Source organism: Protomyces lactucae-debilis (assembly GCF_002105105.1).
Source record: "Protomyces lactucae-debilis strain 12-1054 chromosome Unknown BCR37scaffold_1, whole genome shotgun sequence".
Taxonomy (NCBI): Eukaryota; Fungi; Ascomycota; class Taphrinomycetes; order Taphrinales; family Protomycetaceae; genus Protomyces; species Protomyces lactucae-debilis.
In genome coordinates, this window is record NW_024467993.1 from 727112 (window position 1) to 744781 (window position 17670).

At 51.2% G+C, this 17670-nt stretch overlaps 11 protein-coding genes across 11 annotated transcripts; 5 read left to right on the forward strand and 6 right to left on the reverse strand.

The window, feature by feature from the left end:
- Positions 1-30: 30 nt before the first annotated feature.
- Positions 31-676, reverse strand: BCR37DRAFT_385188 (uncharacterized protein; the record flags this gene model as incomplete). The annotated part of the gene is made up of 2 exons (XM_040870329.1): positions 31-279; positions 317-676. The coding sequence occupies 2 exons, from the start codon at positions 674-676 to the stop codon at positions 31-33; spliced, it is 609 nt and encodes a 202-aa protein (XP_040728428.1).
- A 461-nt stretch (positions 677-1137) lies between these two features.
- BCR37DRAFT_17124 (FAD/NAD(P)-binding domain-containing protein) lies at positions 1138-3000 on the forward strand. Its single transcript, XM_040866264.1, has one exon. It carries the CDS (start codon positions 1600-1602, stop codon positions 2941-2943), a length of 1344 nt encoding a protein of 447 aa, XP_040728429.1. The 5' UTR covers positions 1138-1599; the 3' UTR covers positions 2944-3000.
- BCR37DRAFT_375902 (uncharacterized protein) lies at positions 2928-3787 on the reverse strand. The gene has a single exon (XM_040868478.1). The coding sequence runs from the start codon at positions 3702-3704 to the stop codon at positions 3249-3251; it is 456 nt and encodes a 151-aa protein (XP_040728430.1). The 5' UTR covers positions 3705-3787; the 3' UTR covers positions 2928-3248.
- Positions 3788-5363: 1576 nt separating this feature from the next.
- On the reverse strand, positions 5364-6449 carry BCR37DRAFT_334652 (tubulin-tyrosine ligase/Tubulin polyglutamylase; the record flags this gene model as incomplete). Its single annotated transcript, XM_040867151.1, has 1 exon — positions 5364-6449. A coding segment is annotated over one exon (1086 nt), but the record flags the coding sequence as incomplete, so codon positions are not given.
- Positions 6450-7607: 1158 nt separating this feature from the next.
- Positions 7608-9577, forward strand: BCR37DRAFT_375905 (uncharacterized protein). The gene is made up of 2 exons (XM_040868479.1): positions 7608-9311; positions 9372-9577. Exon 1 carries the CDS (start codon positions 7785-7787, stop codon positions 9111-9113), a length of 1329 nt encoding a protein of 442 aa, XP_040728432.1. The 5' UTR covers positions 7608-7784; the 3' UTR covers positions 9114-9311; positions 9372-9577.
- On the reverse strand, positions 9268-9555 carry BCR37DRAFT_390445 (uncharacterized protein; the record flags this gene model as incomplete). Its single annotated transcript, XM_040870852.1, has 2 exons — positions 9268-9311; positions 9372-9555. The coding sequence occupies 2 exons, from the start codon at positions 9553-9555 to the stop codon at positions 9268-9270; spliced, it is 228 nt and encodes a 75-aa protein (XP_040728433.1).
- Positions 9578-9683: 106 nt separating the features above from the next.
- BCR37DRAFT_375906 (DNA-directed RNA polymerase, subunit N/Rpb10) lies at positions 9684-10276 on the forward strand. The gene is made up of 3 exons (XM_040868480.1): positions 9684-9744; positions 9796-9973; positions 10025-10276. The coding sequence occupies exons 1-3, from the start codon at positions 9733-9735 to the stop codon at positions 10051-10053; spliced, it is 219 nt and encodes a 72-aa protein (XP_040728434.1). The 5' UTR covers positions 9684-9732; the 3' UTR covers positions 10054-10276.
- On the reverse strand, positions 10137-10815 carry BCR37DRAFT_353788 (nuclear transport factor 2). The gene is made up of 5 exons (XM_040868176.1): positions 10749-10815; positions 10619-10694; positions 10483-10554; positions 10335-10439; positions 10137-10276 (listed from the first exon to the last, which is right to left on the reverse strand). The coding sequence occupies exons 1-5, from the start codon at positions 10760-10762 to the stop codon at positions 10169-10171; spliced, it is 375 nt and encodes a 124-aa protein (XP_040728435.1). The 5' UTR covers positions 10763-10815; the 3' UTR covers positions 10137-10168.
- Positions 10816-11026: 211 nt separating this feature from the next.
- Positions 11027-12950, forward strand: BCR37DRAFT_396348 (uncharacterized protein). Its single transcript, XM_040871705.1, has 4 exons — positions 11027-11215; positions 11269-11507; positions 11890-11963; positions 12028-12950. The coding sequence occupies exons 1-4, from the start codon at positions 11050-11052 to the stop codon at positions 12524-12526; spliced, it is 978 nt and encodes a 325-aa protein (XP_040728436.1). The 5' UTR covers positions 11027-11049; the 3' UTR covers positions 12527-12950.
- BCR37DRAFT_375913 (GTP-binding protein rho2) lies at positions 12611-13845 on the reverse strand. The gene is made up of 4 exons (XM_040868481.1): positions 13526-13845; positions 13421-13464; positions 13009-13369; positions 12611-12956 (listed from the first exon to the last, which is right to left on the reverse strand). The coding sequence occupies exons 1-4, from the start codon at positions 13562-13564 to the stop codon at positions 12795-12797; spliced, it is 606 nt and encodes a 201-aa protein (XP_040728437.1). The 5' UTR covers positions 13565-13845; the 3' UTR covers positions 12611-12794.
- Positions 13846-14283: 438 nt separating this feature from the next.
- Positions 14284-17638, forward strand: BCR37DRAFT_385196 (salt tolerance down-regulator-domain-containing protein; the record flags this gene model as incomplete). Its single annotated transcript, XM_040870330.1, has 2 exons — positions 14284-15222; positions 15269-17638. 2 exons carry the CDS (start codon positions 14284-14286, stop codon positions 17636-17638), a joined length of 3309 nt encoding a protein of 1102 aa, XP_040728438.1.
- Positions 17639-17670: the final 32 nt, after the last annotated feature.

Below are 17670 nucleotides of genomic sequence, written 5' to 3' on the forward strand. Positions count from 1 at the left end.
AGCGGCTATCGCTTGTATTGGTATTGAGGGTTAGTACGGGGCGAACGAGCATGCAAACCAGAAGTGGTTCATGCCGGCTCCGTCGAAGCAGCCGTCTGGAATCTTGACCAGGGTCGAAAGGGTGTTTGTCTGAGAAACGGTGAGCTTTGGTTTGTCCGCTCCACTTTCTGTTGCTTTCACAGCTGTGAAGAATTGCATCTCGACAACCCTCGTCGCATTGGGGAAAAAGGGTTTTTTTGAGTAATCTGCGAATTCCAAAAAAACGAGTGCGCCAGTCTTCTGTTAGCAAGTGTTCTGTGGCAGATGTAGAACTTACTATGCTGACGTGAGTTGCATCAACTGTGGCCAGAGAGTCTGCATTGACCCAACTGGTGAGGAGGTGGGACATGACCGTCGTATTTTCATACAAGATGACACTGTCGTTTCGAAAGTAAACGCTCTGAGGGATCGAAAATTCTGTTGGGATCCTGCACGACTTATCTCGAGTGTCGGCAGCGGGCGAGATTGGAGAACTGGCGCCGGCCTGACCCTGGTCCTCTTGAGGCGTGGGTAGTTGGGGGGCCCATTCGCACGATAACTCAACTTGCGTGATGTCTTCGACAACCCAGTTAGCGAGCTGACGTGCCTTGACCTGCCAAAGGAAGAGTAAAAGTGTGAGTCCAATGACTGATGGCATGATTGTTCTTGGAGGTGATCGGGTGTTGCTTGGACGCGGTCACTCTTATGTGAGAAGAGGGAAAGCAGGATGCTGGGAGTCAAATGTGATGTGCTGGCAAGTTTGACTAGCAGAGGAAGTACGCGATCACACATTGTAGCCAAATACGGGGTTTCTCGTAAATTGAGGATGTCCTGTGTCCATCCGAAGAAAGGAGAATTTGATTTCAGAGCTGGTCCTGTCATTTCAAGTAAACTGCGCTCGCGCAAAGCGCACAGAAGAGTAACCCGGCGGCAACAAGTCAGTCCATATAACAGCTTTCCTGCACTGCATATCTTATGCTTCTCCTGCGCGATGATTTTGAAGCCGGACCCGGAATCAGGGAGCACCTAGTTCGCGATTTGCACGATGTGACAGCGTGATATTTGAGGGCCTGAATAGCCCCTGAAACTTGTTGCAGTCATTTAGGCTGTAGGCAAGCTAGAGGCTTGGGTGCCTAGAACGATCCACAACGCAGCTTCAGAGCGCGCAATTGAGTTGCTCTGCTGCACTCTTACTTTAAAGCTTGCATGTATTGCGACTAGCTTGATTCAGAGCACGGAAATGATGGGCTGCGTCTAGCTAATCACTGTCAATAGCATGAGCTGATGTATTCATCACGCCGACTGCGAGCTGCTCAGTAAATGCCTACAAGTGCGACTCGCGAGAGGTCGTTTAAGGTTTTCGTGGTCACCTCGGCAACTCCGCACTTGGTCATTCCTCGTCGCCATCTGAGAGCGGAACAGAAAGATTAGATTGCGGCTCACTCTGCTCAGTGTGCCTCGGGACCGCCAGCATCCGTTCTATCCTACGTCTCGTTGCCATGAAAGGTCCTACTTGACAGGGCGTCCGGCCTGCTCGTCTCTCTGGGTAACTTGAGACCACAGACCTACTCACCACCCTCTATGGATCTCATTCGACGTGGCAGCAGACTCTTGGGTCGTCAAGCATCTTCATCGACCAAGAAGCAACGCATCGTCATCATTGGTTCAGGTTGGGCAGGTTTCACATTTCTACAAAGACTCGATGCCCGACAATATGAGGTCTTTGTCATTTCACCACGCTCCTATTTCGTCTTCACACCGTTGCTTGCCGGAACGGCTGTTGGGACGCTGGAATTCCGATGTGCTCTTGAATCGGTGCGTGCAACGCGCAAGTGTCACTTCCACGAAGCTTGGGCTGAATCCATTGATTTTGATAAACGAGAAGTGACGTGTAGTGATGCGATGAAGGCGGTGGGTGATGCTCGGACATTCGCCGTACCCTACGACCAGCTCATTTTGGCACCAGGGAGTTACAGTAATACGTTTGATATTCCGGGTGTGCATGAACATGCGCACTTCTTGAAGAGTGTGGAAGATGCGCGTCGTATCAGGAATCGTGTGCTTGCTTGCTTCGAACAAGCCAGTTCACCCACTACCACGGCTGAAGAGCGAGCACGACTTTTGACATTCTGCATTGTTGGAGGTGGACCGACTGGCGTTGAGTTTGCTGCTGAGCTGCATGACCTTGTGGCAAAGAACCTCAACAAGCTCTACCCGGATCTTGCACATCTCGTCAAAATTGAAATCTTTGACATTGCAGAGTCCATCTTGGTGTCCTTTGATAAGAAGCTTGCTTCGTATGCGCAAGCAAGATTCGCTCGAGACGGCATCAAAGTGCATACCAAGCAATCCCCCAAACGCGTCTTGGCAGATCGCCTTGTTTTTACGGAAGATCCCAAAGATGCCGTGGGTGACCTGCAAGATAAGCCCTATGGTATGCTTGTGTGGAGTACAGGACTCATGGCCTCACCACTCGTACAATTACTTGGTAAAGAGGGTTTGATTGATGTGGATGACAAGACACATGCACTCTTGACGAATGGTCAGCTACAAGTACTGCACAATGGTCTACCACGCAAGGAAGTCTATGCACTCGGTGACTGTGCCACCATCCAAGGCCAAATCCTACCAGCAACAGCACAAGTTGCAAGTCAAAAGGGTCAATACCTAGCAAGTATTTTGAATACTCGCAAAATCGCCGATTTCAAATTCGTCTATCGTGGTTCAATGGCGTTTTTAGGGGGTGGTGCAGCGATTGTGGATGCGAGTCAAGCAAAGAATGGTCCAAGGATTAGTGGCCGCGTGGCGTATATCATGTGGAAGACTGCATACTTGACCATGACAGTGAGTTGGCGCAACAAGGTGCTCATTCCGACGTATTGGCTGCTCAATGCCATCTTTGGCAGAGACATCAATCGGTTCTGAGTATGTTGCAAAGGTGAAGAAGTATGCAGAAGCTACCTAGGTAACGCAGTATGACCGAACCAAAAAAAAGAACGTAAATGCATCAAAAGAAGAACGGGAAGACACGACAACCTCTCAGAATGTGTCATCACGCACGGCGCTATTGCTAAAGGCGAAACGTCCACAAGCAAACGGATCCGAGTCATCTAGAGCACAGCCCACCTCGCCTTTTGCAATCTTGCGCGCTCGAACGGCATGCACGGGTTCTGGGTTGAGGAGTTGTGATAGCAAGACATAACCCCTAAGTGCGCATTCCCTTGGTTTGGCTAATGGTGATAATGGCCCTGGTCGTGTTGGTCGAATTGGCAGGAAGCGATCACCATGCACAAAAGGCTGCTTGAGATGATGATCTGGTGATTCGAGAAAGTGACGCTGCTCAATGGGTGTTGAGGTTTGTAATTTGACGGCAGAGATGGGAGTAGCAAGAGCTCGTTTAGCGCGTTTCTTGTGCGTACGTGGTCGTTTTGGTGTGTTATTGTGGGGGCTGCATGGTTGTAAGGGTCCCTCTTCACAGCCGGAATGGGTGTGTGCATCATGCTCATTGCCAGGCAACGTCGAGCGAACTGCAGACTCAGTCTCGTCTTCGAGGTACTTGTGCGGCGTGCGATCTTCTTGACGTGGTCGTGGACGCAACGTTGGTCGAGCAGACCATCGTTTAGGTGACTCGAATAGTTGATCAGCATCGAGTAGCTTCTCCTTGACGAAAGCCTCACTGAACTCATAATCTTCAATGCTGCGACGTTTGCGAGGGATGTAATGATCCGACGTTAGTGTCTGCTGAGAACTTACAAGCTTGTACTTCTTTCCTGGTGATGCTTGCAGGTCTGACTTGCGTGGTCGTCCTGGTCCTCGCTTCTTGGGAACGGGTCGATGCTTTGAGGCTTGCTGATGCGTGTGCGTTGTACTGCTACTCTGCTGTTTCGAGGAAGAGTCTGAGGACTTCTTCGTCATGGGATGGTCGCAGCGTTTGTGAGCCAAGCGACAGGTATTACAGGCGCGGTCTGTATCACTGGTACGTTGTCGCTTCCCACCGCCACCGCCAGCATCCGAGTCGTCGTCATCGGGTGAGTCTTGACGACGACGTTTTGGTACAGCAGTATCGACTTCAGAGACATCAGAGAGGTCAGAGTCGGAGGTATCGAGGACGGAGGTCTCTTCAGACTTGGTTGAGCTTGCAATATCCTTGCGTGGCCATGATTTGGAGAGATTTGATGCAGTTGTTGTCTTGCGACGCTTCTCTTGCGCAACGAGCATCTAGCCGCAAGGATCAGCTAGCTGCTCAACAACCAACATAGAAGGAAGGGTGAAGCTTACCTTGCGCCACTTGCGTTTCACGGCATCCGTTGTCCTGCCAATTTGATCGAATGCCGTTGAGATATCCAAGTCAAAGTCGATGATATCCTGTAGAACGGCAACCTCTTGCTCTGTCCACGACGTCCCGTTGCGTGCGCCAGAGACTGGGACGCTGCTGCTGTTGCGAGTGCTTGCAGTTGTGTGATTGCGACGCTTGTGCTTCTTGTGCTTGATATCCTTCTTCTTGCTTGCCGAAGCGCACGCCTCGTCATCCAGCAGGGGCGACTCCTGCTGTTGCTGTTGGTGTTGAGCGGGTTGAGGGAGCAAGGGAGCATGGCCAGGTTGCACGAAGGGAGTCAGGATGGATGGATCAGGGGTAAATGTGTTGTTGGCATAGATGGCGTCTGTGTAGGTATACTGGTCTTGGAGGAGGGAGAGGGCAGGGTCCAAGGGTATCTCCATTGGGTGCTTGAGTAGGCTGAGGACAGAGTATTGAGTAGACAGAGTACTGGTGGACTGGGTACTGGTGGACTGCGACTGAGCTGACAGAGCACTGAGCAAGGAGCAACAGTCACAAGCAAGTGACCAGACCAGAGAAGACCAGAGCATCATGACGACAAGGCAAACAACGGCCCTCATGCTGGCTGACTCGCCGTTTCAGCTTGTTTGCACTCAACCAGAAACAAAGCAGACCAAGAGCATAAAAGCATAAAAGCATACAAGCAGGCCCCAGAGAGACCACAGCTGCAGAGACCAGCAATGCCCATCAGACGCAAGCGCACAGACTCCCCAGCAGACACACCCACAGCCAACAGGTACACCCGCTCAATCGACACAGAACGGACTCTCGTCGCTGGCAATATGCCACAAAATACTGCCCAGACAGACGCAGTGACTCGGATGAAAGGCGGGTGCTGTTGTTGCTGTACCCCCTTCTGGGTGGCCCTTGGCGCCATCCTGGGGATTTGCGGCTTGGAAGTCGTTCGAGAACCGCGCGAGCGCTTGGATTAGAGCAGCTTCAAGGACAAACACTCCTCAAACCCATTGGAAGCACCCACACTAGCCTCTTGTCTGTGGATTTGACTAGCGACATGCTCCATCATGTCTGTAATCACTGCATCGATCAGCCCAGACAAACCTGCACCAGTCTGTGCAAAATCAGGAAACGCATTCACCTCCAGCAGTGTTGCAGCGCCCTCTGCATCCACTAGAATGTCAAGCCCAAAGATCTCAAAGGCATTCGGTAGCGTTTGGAAGTGTATTCGTTGTGCAGAAGCAGCTCTGAAGGTCTCGCTTGTGATGTCCTTGAGTTGTTGCCAAATGGCATGTTTGTCCATGCTGGTTGTTTCCAGACCCCAGAAGGAATAGACAGCTGCTGTATCGCCTTGATAGCATGTGTTTGTCAGGTGCTTCCCAAGGACTTGCTTGTCTGCCGACGGAGCAGCATAGGGCTGTAAGGAGCACAAAACAAGCATGTTGCGATGCAGCAAGACTTGGAGAGAGCCAATACACAAAACATACGCGCGGATGTGGAACTTGCAGTCTCGCAGCTCGGGCAAGAGGAGTGGTCGCATCATGTACCGTTGGACCACAAAGAAACGCATATCCGAGGTCATGACGCCGTTGTCTTGCGTTTCTGCATCTTCCTCTTCGTCGTTGATCTCTTCAGATTCTTCATTCTCCTCAAAGATGGTGGTCAGCTCGTCGATTGTGCTAAAGAGCCGCAACCCGGCACCACGCTCCGACATACTCGGCTTCAAGATGAACCACTCCCTCTCCTCAACCGCTCGTTCTTCATTCATCTCGAGCTCTCCCCGCAACTCAAACGCTTCATCCAGTGCATCATCCAGAAACTCAGCATAATCAACCTCCAATGTCCATGAATCAGGAATGGCTCGGGTCAAGATACTGGCTGGTTGTTTGGCAATATATTCACGGACTGTATTTGCTAGGAAGTGTTTGCGAATCAATGCTTTTCTGATGGCATACGCACAGATCCAGTGAGACGTATCATCGAGACTTGCTTGGAAGTCAAGGTCTTCGTAGTCTGCGAGTTGCAGGTGTGCATCTGCTGCATTGTTTGTTTCGGTGTAGCCTGGGAAGTAGCGTGATAGTGCAGCTTTGTAGGATTCAGCAGTGTAGGGAGACGTAGCTCTGAAGAAGATGTTGAAGCTTTCTGGCATTGTATGCGAAGCTATTGGGGCATGTCCCTGCTGTTCACTGTGTGTAGATGGAGGTTTGACTGGCTGCTTTGCTCGGTGCAGATTTCAGTTTTCCATCTGCAGAACATCACACAAACATCCAACCTACGACATCTACCTGTACAAGAAGAGGCCCAGGTGGCTTACAATGCTGTCGGCTTCAAAAAGAGACTCGCTATCTGTATCCTATGAAGGAAGTGTTGTGCTATCAATCTTGAACAGACCGACGTGACGATAATCCTTAGCAGTACCTTTACTTGATCGAGCACGTCTGTACAAATGCAGAGGGATCGGCAAGTTATAGACCACAAAATCTTCTCTATTCGATGAGATGCTCTGCATTCAACCTCGACATTGTCTACGTCGAGTGAAACGCTATAGCTCAGCCCAAGTCGACGCGAAAAGGCTCGCGGTGAGGCTCTGCAAGTTTCGTTCAACCTCCGCTTCAGCTTGAGCGTTTGAGAAGCTACATGGACGATATGCTTCACACCACCGCATGTCTATATACGCCAACAAGTCAGCTGGGGCAACAATCATGTCATGCTGGGGTTGTGCGCATTCGCGATACACTGACAAATGTACCCTCATTGCGCTCTGGAGCAAGAGGACATACGATGTCGCATCTGCCTGAATTGCGTCTTAAGAAGGCCCAGAGACTTCCATCTGCCACGTCAGCAACACCATCTACTTGACACTAGTCAGCACAATATTAAAGCGTAATGGCTTCCCAGGATGCTCTTCAACAAGTCTACAAAGGACCGCGAGATCCTATGGAGGAACCCTGGCAGCATTGGTATCGAAAGTGGCATTCTCAGTGCTCGTCATCGTGCTGGGAACCACAACTGGCCACTTTTCCAACGAGGTGCGACTACCGCTGCTACTGCAAGTGTCACAGAGAAAGATACGGGGCGGCTGTCGAATGGACAGGATTCCTTTGCAAAAAATAGCAGGGCCTTTTGGCAATAATCAAGGTCTCTTCTGCCAGAGGGGCAAACACAGACCAGTCAAGTGGTTGCAGGTGCTGTTAAGTAGACCTCCAATATTGAGCTCTTTGCGTATTCCCATCTTCCTTACGAGTAGCTGTAGTTTCCCCCATCTCGAGCCTTGAATTGGAAAATTGTCAATCGCGACTCAACATCTACCAACAAACCGGCTGTAGCAAAGCGCATTCCTCTGCAGCCCTGCCATCATTGAGCAGCAGTCTCGCCCAGTGAGGGCTCGCCAAAGAGACTGCCAGGGGTGTACTTGGTGAACCGCAGTGGCATCGTTTGCATAGACGCAAAATCAAAGCGAGGCAAATCTAAACGAATGACCCAGCCCAACGGGTCAACCCATGCACCTGGCACTGTCCTAGCGAATCATACGCAAGCAAGTCATACAGAAAGCCTCGAAGAATCAGACGTCACAGCTACAGCGCATTCTGAAGACGCCTCAACAAACCAACATCTTGCTTCCGAGGCAGTCTCCTACTTCCCAGAGGACGCTGCTCACTTCGATAGCAAGTCGCAACCTCACTTCCAACCACTCGCAACACAAGTCGCAGGCCACGATGGTGTTTTGTCTGATAGAAATGGCTATGTCATCATCAAACCCTGTCATGATGCTGAAATTGCCTTTTACGAACGTTGCTTGAGTGAAGCGCCTGATATGGCTGATTGTATTCCAGCATTCATGGGGACGCTTGAATTAAAGACGCCAGAGACATTGGCGAGTTTACCACCTGAAGTCTCGGCTGCTGTGAGTGCTGCTCAAGCGCAAGGTGTTTTGCCAAAGGAATCAACAGCAGCGCCACCGCCGACGAATCGACCTGCTGATGCGAAAGCCTATTCACCACCGAGTACGACCTTTGATCGTGCTGTTGTTCTTGAGAATCTGACGTATGGCTATCAACACCCTTGTGTGCTAGACCTCAAAATCGGCAGTATCCTCACAGCTGATGATGCGACACCCGAAAAACAAGCCAGACTCGCAGCGGTTTCACAACGCACAACGTCAGGAAGTGCAGGGATTCGCGTTGCTGGGATGAAAGTATGGGATGCACAATTGAAGCGTTATGTGACATTCGATCGGGATTGGGGGAAATCGTTGACACCGCAGACATTGGATCAGCATGCTCTTGCGTGCTTCTTTTCTGCTAAAATCCGACAGGAACAGATTCAACTGATTGCAACGAGGTTCTTGGAGGATATTGAGCGGATCTTGTATGTCCTTGGGGATCTCGAGGTGCGCATCTTCTCGGCTTCGTTACTATTTGTATATGAAGGCGATCAAACAGCGTTGGATCTAGCCATTGAAGAGGAAGGAAAGCAGTTGATTGAGGATGAGCTGGGTCATGGCATCACGCACACAGATAGTCGTGGCTCGACTGGCTCAACACACTCGACAAATTCGTCACGTATGGCGCGGAGTCACGGATCGCATCCATCACGTCGAGGTACTGCTATACCCTCTGACATTGACTCTGATGAGGAAAGCGACGCAGCCAGAGATTTCTGTATCTGTCGGTTGATTGATTTTGCGCATGCCAAATTCACACCTGGTCAAGGAACGGATCAGAATCTCTTGATGGGACTGAAAGCTGCACGGACGCTTGTTGAGGATTTCTTGGATCGTGAATTTGCACCACAGCTGGATTGACCCTGGTGCAGCACAATAGATACGCTTGTTTTTGTCCTGGGGGAAGTACTTTTCTTTCTTCTTATTCTCTGTTTCCCCAGGCAGTATTTCATGACATAACCATAGCCTTATTCTTTTTTTTCATCTACAGAGGCCTGTCTGTCATCTTGTATCGCTAATCCTCAAAGCCCTTCAACGTCTCGCGTTTCCTATTCGGCACTATTCCAGAGTCAGCAAATTCGTCATTCGTCAAAAACCAAATAAAGCAAAGGCGCATACATGGGTAACTGAGAGGAACGGGTTCAGCGCGCGTGAAGCCTAATGAGCGCCGAACGGGTGGCACCACCAGTAGTGCAACGGGACCGAGACCACCGAGAAGAAGGGAGTAGAAGACATTAGGCCGTTCGTGTGCTGCCCAGCGGAGATATTTGATGGGTGATGCCCAGAATGCCGATGTTGACATGGCTGCTTCTGTTGCTGGCGTTGAGTGCTTGAGCTAGTCTGTCTAGTTGACTAGGAGAGTATCTGTTGAGTGTAGTTGCCTGATCAGGGTTAGGCCACGCGCTGTTTCTTCCAACTCTACTCTGTCTCTCTCTCTGCACTTCTCTCTTGTCGCGACTCTCTCTCTAACTCATCGCAGATGATTATTCCTGTACGCTGACTGCCATTTCTCTCTTCTAGCTCAGTGCTGATATCTGTCCAGGTCCGCTGCTTCTCATGCGGCAAAGTAGTCGGTGATAAATGGGACGCCTACCTCAAACTCCTCGAAGATGGTCGAGAAGAAGGCGACGCACTCACAACACTTGGGCTCAAGCGATATTGTTGTCGTCGTATGGTTTTGACGCATGTGGATTTGATTGAAAAGATTCTGCACTATAATCGTATGTCTATGCTCGTGTTGCATCTTGCATCAAAGAAACTAACTTGTGCAGCTTTAGAGAAGAATGCGGATCGTCGGTGATGGCGCCGTGGTCACTGCGACTATCGAGGCAGAAGAATCAAGTGGGCTTTTGAGCAAATCACAATTGCATTTCTACGAGCAACGACGATGGCTACAGGAGAGCCAAGTCAAAAGCCTATCCCACGTTGAGACGGAAAATGTCGTTAAAGACGTAGAAGGAACCGCCTTCGGGCATCAAATGGAACACTTGGCTGTATCGCTGTGGATTTGTCTCTTCATCAATCTATTTTATTGCCGTGTTAGCCCTTGACATGCAGCGTTGAAGGGAAGGAAGCACGCACGAGTAATTCTCCCGTGACCATGACCAAGACGCCGCCATCGGAAGGACTTGAGGGCTGTGCATCGAGTGTCGTGACATTGTGTCGGACTTTTTGAAAGGGCAGAGACTAGTGATGTTAGGCAAACCGACGCGCTCAATATAAATCGTACCACTAGCTTTTCCGCGATACTAGTAGCGCCCTGCACTTGAGCATTCTCAAAAGTGAGCATTGACTGGGCGCGCTGCCAATCATGTTAGTATAGAGTCATGGAAGTCTGTTGTGAATGGCAAGAAGCAAAGACATACGTAGAGGTTGGCAAGTTGACTTCTGTCACTGTCAAAAGTGTTGTAGTAGAATGTGCAGAACTGCTGGCCTAGAGCTCTGTGAGGGAGAAATTAGCGCGTCTGATGGACGGGAGACTGGATAGATGCGTACTGGAAGTCTGCCATGAGGATGGATGGGCTTGCGATGGGTTGGTTGTTGTGTGCGAGATGCGATTGAGGTGAGCTTGCGTTGGATATGCAACTAGGCAGAATTGAATGAGGCTATATGCTATGTGCTACTGCCGTGTCTGCCTGGTGCTCAAGTGAAGTAATGTCAGGGCCTGTGCTGGTAGTAATCAGAAATAGAAGACTGATGTAGATGTGACTGCTGCTCCCAACACGTGCACTTGACCTCAGCTCAGCAGGGAGAAGCAGCAAGAGAGAGAGGGAAAGAGACCTCAAGCAAACCAACCATGTCCACACGTCTCTACGTCGGACGCCTCAACAGAGCTGATGAGCGAGACATCGAGGACTTCTTCAAGGGCTACGGTCGTATTGCAGAAATCAAGCTCATGTCTGGTTTCGCCTTTGTTGAGTTCCAAGACCCACGCGATGCGCGCGATGCCGTGCAAGACTTGAGTACGCTCCCTCTCTTCTGTTCTTGTGGTATGGAGAAGCTGACAGGACTCTAGATGGCAAGTCGTTGTTTGGCGAGCGCTTGAATGTCGAGTTTGCAAAACCACCGCGTCGAAGAGACGATGACCGTGATGATCGTCGTGATCGCGGCAGGTACGATGACTACAGGGATGATCGTCGTGGCGGTGGTGATCGCTATGATCGTGGACCTGAGCGTCCCCTGCGCTTCGCTCGTCCCAGGCGAACAGGTTTCCGTGCGATTGTGGAAAACTTGGAACCTTCTACCTCATGGCAGGTAAGTCTTACTCTAGCTACGTGAAGGTGCTTTTCGCTTTTATCAGACTTGTGGTTGCTTTATGATTTGCTTCCTGCATTTCTGTCACTTCGAGGCATGGCCCAAGCAAAAAAGGTCTTCTTTGGACGTCATTCACTGTGCTCGGTAGTTGTTGGACTGGACTGGATCGGATTGGACATGGATCATGGACGTTGGCTCTTCTCCCTCCTTCGCTTCAACCCTTGGACTTCCCCCGGCTTCTCTCCTCTCTCCCTTGCTCTGGATCTTCCCTGGTGGCTTCCTTTGGGTCTGTTTCTCGAAGTAACAATAAGAAAAGAGTCCAGAGTGGCATCTTCACAGAATAGCATTGCCTACTGACATGTTGCTAACAGACATCAAACAGGATCTGAAGGATTTCGCAAGAACTGCCGGTGAAGTGACATTTGCTGATTGTCACCGCGAGCGTGAAGGTGTCGGGTACGTTTCTCATCTTATTCCATCAACTTCAACATTTGACAGTCGGCTAACAATTCCTCAACAGTGCCATTGAATTCGCCCTCGAGGCAGATCTCAATGCAGCGATTGCCACACTCGATGGTCAAGATCTCAAGGGCCAACCTGTCACCGTGCGTGCTGATCCAGATGCATCTGTGCCACTCGATGAGTACGAAGCTCGTCGACCCCCTCCACCTCGTTCATACCGAGAACGTAGTCGTTCGCCTTATGGTGGTGGCGGTGGTGGTGGTGGTGGTGGTGGTGGTGGTGGTTACGGCGGCGGTAGTGGTGGTCGTCGTCCACGTTCACCCTCACCGTATGATCGACGAAGACGTGATGAGAGCCCACCACGACGTCGACGCGAGTACTCACCCGCACCACGTCGTCGTCGCGACGATTCACGAGAGCGTGGTTATGACAGGTCGCCGGTGGTGGAACGACGTGAAAGGTCGCCTGTGGGTGAACGACGTGAGAGGTCTCCTGTGCGTGCTATGGATGAAGATGCACCTATTGAGCGGGAAGCAGCCCCTGTTGATGACTACTGAAGCCCACAAGAGCTTCTTTTGGTCGTGTCGAGTCGTAGGTCATAGGCTTCCATCAATGTTTGCCACAACCATAGTCCTGCCATATAAAAAGAAAAGAATGACTAGCAGAAACAAAGAAAGGGCGAGTATACTAAAGAATGAGGGAGAAAGCACAATCATTTCATCAAACAAGTTTGTCCCCTCTAGTCGCTTTTTGCCTAAAAATCGGTCAAGAGCGTCGGTCTCTCTCCATAAACGCTTGGAGCTCCAAAAGTGGAAAAGGAAAGCTTCACATGAGTCGACAGCAACCTTTCGCCTCTGTCTCTGAATCATCTCGGTGTAGAAGTGCTGAGCGTGTTGCAGCTTCAAAAATGTCGTCCACTCCTTCGCCCGTCAGAGAACTACACTCCATGTATCGCTTGGCACCAATCTTATTGGCCATCGTTTGAGCCTTTGTCTAGTTAGTATGTTGCGCCCAGGTACAGATAAGAGCAGGGGCTTACCGCTTGTTGGTCGACAAACTTCATGCTCTTGAGTCGCATTTCCTCAATGGCCACGGGATCTTCCCTCAAATCCTTCTTCATACCCACCAAAATGGTCGGTACGCGTGGACAATGCTCATTCACCTCGCCGATCCACTTATTGGCGACATTATCCAACGAGTCTGGAGAGTCTACTGCAAAGGCAATCAAAATGACATGCGATTTAGAGTAGGATAGTGGGCGGAGACGTTCATACTCCTCCTGACCAGCTGTATCCCATAGAGCCAATTGTACTGCTTTCCCATCCACGCGGCAGTCAGAGACGTAATTCTCAAAGACCGTTGGAACGTACTCCTTGGGGAAGTGACCGAGTGTGAAGACTCTGGATGTGTTAGCATTATCGTCTTGTATGCATTAAAGGCAGGAAACGCACGATAGAAGAGAAGTCTTGCCACATGCGCCGTCGCCAATGATGACCTGATGGATGTCAGCTCCAATTTGCCTTTCAAGGTACTCAATCGAGTATGAGAAGACGTACCAACTTCCGCCGAATGGGTCCCTGTGCTTCGCGCGCCATGGAAAGTGATGAACCTCACAAATCGGTACTGTCCAGCTTCGTCTCTCAATGAACGTCTATCGTTCTCACGTATGAAGACCACACACAGACGCGCGCGCCAAGACTAGTCACCAAAAATGTCCCTCTCCTGCGATTCCTATGCGGTACCCTGAAAGATCGTAAGAGGTAGAGTCCGCTCTGACTGCGCCTATTGCTAGATAGGCAGAAAGAGGGTCTGGCTTTCTTTGCAGACTGGCCCCTTGGTGTGAGTGGCCTGGGTGTTGCTTGTGCTGGAGTTGTGCTTGCTGCGGCCCTGGGAAATGGAGGAATCTGCCCGACCACAACGACCACAAGACACACCCAGAGAGAAGGGCTCATCAGCAGCACGGGAACGAGAGAGAGGGAGAGAGCCTACAGCAGTCTCCGTGCTCTTTGAACCCATTGTCTACATCCACACATCGCAGGGCAAAGGCAGCACACACACGTCGTTACAGAGGGACCAGCGGCATACCCGGCAGCACGACTGCTCACAAGGACACACCAATCTCCCTGCACGATAGATCTGCCAAGTGTCCTTCACAACAGCGCCTTTTTGTCTGTCGGCATCGCAAAAGACTATGCATAGGAAGAAGCAACGCAAGCAAAAAAGCGCCGCCGTCGCCCCGGCCACCAACGCCGCCGCCACAACGACCAACAGTACACCCTCTAATCTTGCATCAACGCATGCTCATCATCTCGCCATGGATCTACCAGAGGGAAGTTATCACGCGCATGAAGGCGATGCGCACCCACCACCTCTCGATTCTCGTGGCTACCAGGAAGCCATTCGAGCGCACTTGACTGAATTTGAAGCGAGTACACAAGCGCATACGCATGCGCATGTCAATGGTCTCAATGATATGCTTGCCTCGACACATCTTCCTGCAACGACTGCGCCATCCACCACAAAAAAGAAGAAGAAGGGAAAGCTTGAAAAAGATAGAATCTGGAATACAACCACGAATGAAGAGCGTGAGCGTATCAAGGACTTCTGGCTCAACCTCGGTGAAGAGGAGCGCAAGTCGCTTGTTAGGGTCGAGAAGGAGGCTGTCTTGAAGAAGATGAAGGAACAGCAGAAACACAGCTGTTCTTGCTCTGTCTGTGGCAGAAAACGGACGGCTATTGAGGAGGAGCTTGAAGTCCTGTATGATGCATACTACGAGGAACTCGAGCAGTATGCAAATCAGCAGCGCGACCAACAACAGCATCAACGATTGCATCCTGAAGAAGCCGCAGCAGCCGCAAGCGATCATATCAGACGATTACGGCCACATCATGGCAAGATTACCGAAATGATTGGCTCAGACGATGAAGATTCGTACGACGATGACGGTCTCGATTCTGAAGATCTCGACTCGGAGCGGTCGTATGATGATGAACTCTCTGGCGATGAATACAGTGATGCGTATGAAGAGGATCGCGCACCCACCGAATTTTTCAAATTTGGCAACTCCTTGACTGTCAAGGGCGGCGTTCTCACCGTTGCTGATGATTTACTCAAAAATGATGGTAAAAAATTCATTGAAATGATGGAGCAATTGGCTGAGCGGCGCATGCAACGCGAAGAGGAAGCGGCGCTTGAGGCTCAAGAGTATGACGACGAGGACGATGATGAGTATGACGATGACATTGACTCGGAGGTATACCTATATGTCATTACAACTTGATCAGATGCTGACAATCTAGGACTACGATGACGAGGAAGAGGAGCAAGATGCTTTGACTGAAGAGCAACGGATGGCAGAAGGCCGTCGCATGTTCCAGATCTTTGCCGCTCGCATGTTTGAGCAACGCGTCTTGACTGCGTATCGCGAGAAGGTTGCACAAGAGCGGCAGGCAAAATTGCTTGAAGAGCTGGAACTTGAAGATTCGCGCGAAAAGGAGAGAGAGGCGAAGCGACAAAAGGATGCTGCAAAGAAGAAGGAAAAGAAGCGCTTGCAACAGCAGAAGAAGGAGGAAGAGCGTGCAAAGAAGGAGGCTGAGCGACTCGCTGAGGAAGCAGCACTCAAGGCTGAAGAGGCGCGAAAGCAAGAAGAAGCTCGCAAACGCAAGGAAGAGCAACGCCTTAAGAAGGAAGCTGAGAAGCGTGCTCTCGAGGTCGAGCGTCTCAAGAAGGAGGAGGAAAAGAAGAAACGCCTGGCAGAGGAAAAGGCTCGCGAACAAAAGAAGCAAGAGCAGTTGGCAAAGGAGAAAAAGGCCAAAGAAGATGCGGCAAAGCGCGAACGAGAAGCCAAGGAGGCGGCCGCAAGGGAGGCAAAGGCACAAAAGGAGCATGCCAAGCAACAGCAACAACGGCAAGCTGCACAAGCGCCGGCTCCTCCACAGCAACCATTACCACCCGTGCAGCGCAAAGTTTCCCCGCCTTCGAAGCAACTCAGTCCGCATGTCAGCCAGGCATCTCCGGCGATCCCAAAGACGCATACACCACAGCCTCAAGCTGTGCCCGCGCGACGTTCACAGGACTATTCCCGGCCTGTTGCCTCTCAGCAACAACCGCAGTCTCATCCGTCTGCAGCTCGCATCATTCCAATGCCATCTGTGCAGCAACAGCAACAGCATCAGCAAGCACAACATCACCAACAGTCTGGGGGCCATCCGCAACAGCAGAATCAGCGTACCATGACAAGTTCAATTTCTCCACAGCAGTATGTTGCCCCGGCGGCAGGATTCCCACGCTCGGTGGGCCACCCGCCAAGCTTGCCCGTACCGCTACCGCCTCCTGGCATTGGTGGTGTGCAGGGTCAACCACTGCAACAAGCGCACGATCCGTTCGGATTCAACGATCCCCGCTCCATGCAACAGCCGCCACAACAGCAACTTTTGAATGGGCGTCCCGGGTCTGGTACTTTGCCTGCACCTCATCTGTTTTCTGGCACTGCGCCAGCTGGTCTAATGCAAGGTGGTATTCATGCGATGCGTTTAGCGCCTGGCACAACACCCCAGCAACAACAGCAGCCGCCAATGAATTCGATGGCTGCTCAGCAGCGTTTCGCGCCTCAGCAAGGTTCTGGCTTTTTTGGTCTTGGTGCGAATACCGGTGCACCTTCAAGAGAGGATGCATTGGAGCATGACTACCGATTCGACAATAGCAGTTCTTCGAGTGCGCCCCTTGGTGCAATTGGACGACCGTCAGGCTTACCGCCGATGAGACATCAACCGCCTCAGCGGCAGCAACCTCCCATGCAGCCGCAACAACAGTCATCTGTGCAACAGCAACAGCCTCAACCGCCTCTCAATGCTGCCCCTGGGTCCAGGCCTGCCCCGATTCAACGACCAGGAAGCGTAACACAGCCGCGCAATAACCAATTCGGTTCCGTTCGAGGCGGCGTCGACTCACTTAATGACGTTATGGGTTCGCGTGCACTACTTGAAGATGATGATCCTATTGTGGGGTTGGCAAGTCCATCCATGAGCTTCCTTGGCAGCTCTGTCAGCAGTGGAGGCCGGCAAACTTCCTGGGGAGGCTACGATGTTCATGGCATGCAACAACAGCAGCAGCCAAGTCACCAGCAGCAGTCTCAGGGATTTTTCCACGGGGGAGCGTCCGGGAATAGTAATACCTGGTCATTAAGCGGTGCTCTTGCAACTGGAGGCCCAGAAGACTCGTATGTGCCTTCAGAAAAGGTGATTCGCAGCTGCTGTAAGCAAGCGTACCAACGGCTTCGTCAACTGGGCAACCATAGTCTCGATGGTTTCATGCCTCTGCGAGATGTGGCCGCGCAGTATCGTGTCCTGTTCTCCGAGCATGAAGTCGACGAGAGTGACTTGCTCTCTGCATGTGGTGCGTCGCCTTCAAATGACAATGGTCGCGGTTTATTCCTCGTCAAGCACTCTCCAGCTGGCTATTTGCTGCGCTATCAAGATGAACCTGATGGAGCGTCGCCTTTTAGTGGCTCTCTCGGCAGCGGGCTCGGTCACAGTCTGAATTCGCTTGGGGGTGAGCAACAAAAGATGGCTGACCGCTGGAGTGTATCGGGCCTTGGTGGCAATGCGCTCAACGGTAGCGGGGATCTCACGTCGCCGCCTTTGATGCATGCACCTGCAAAGCAATGGTAGTGAGACAGTACACTCTATAAGGATGTTAATGT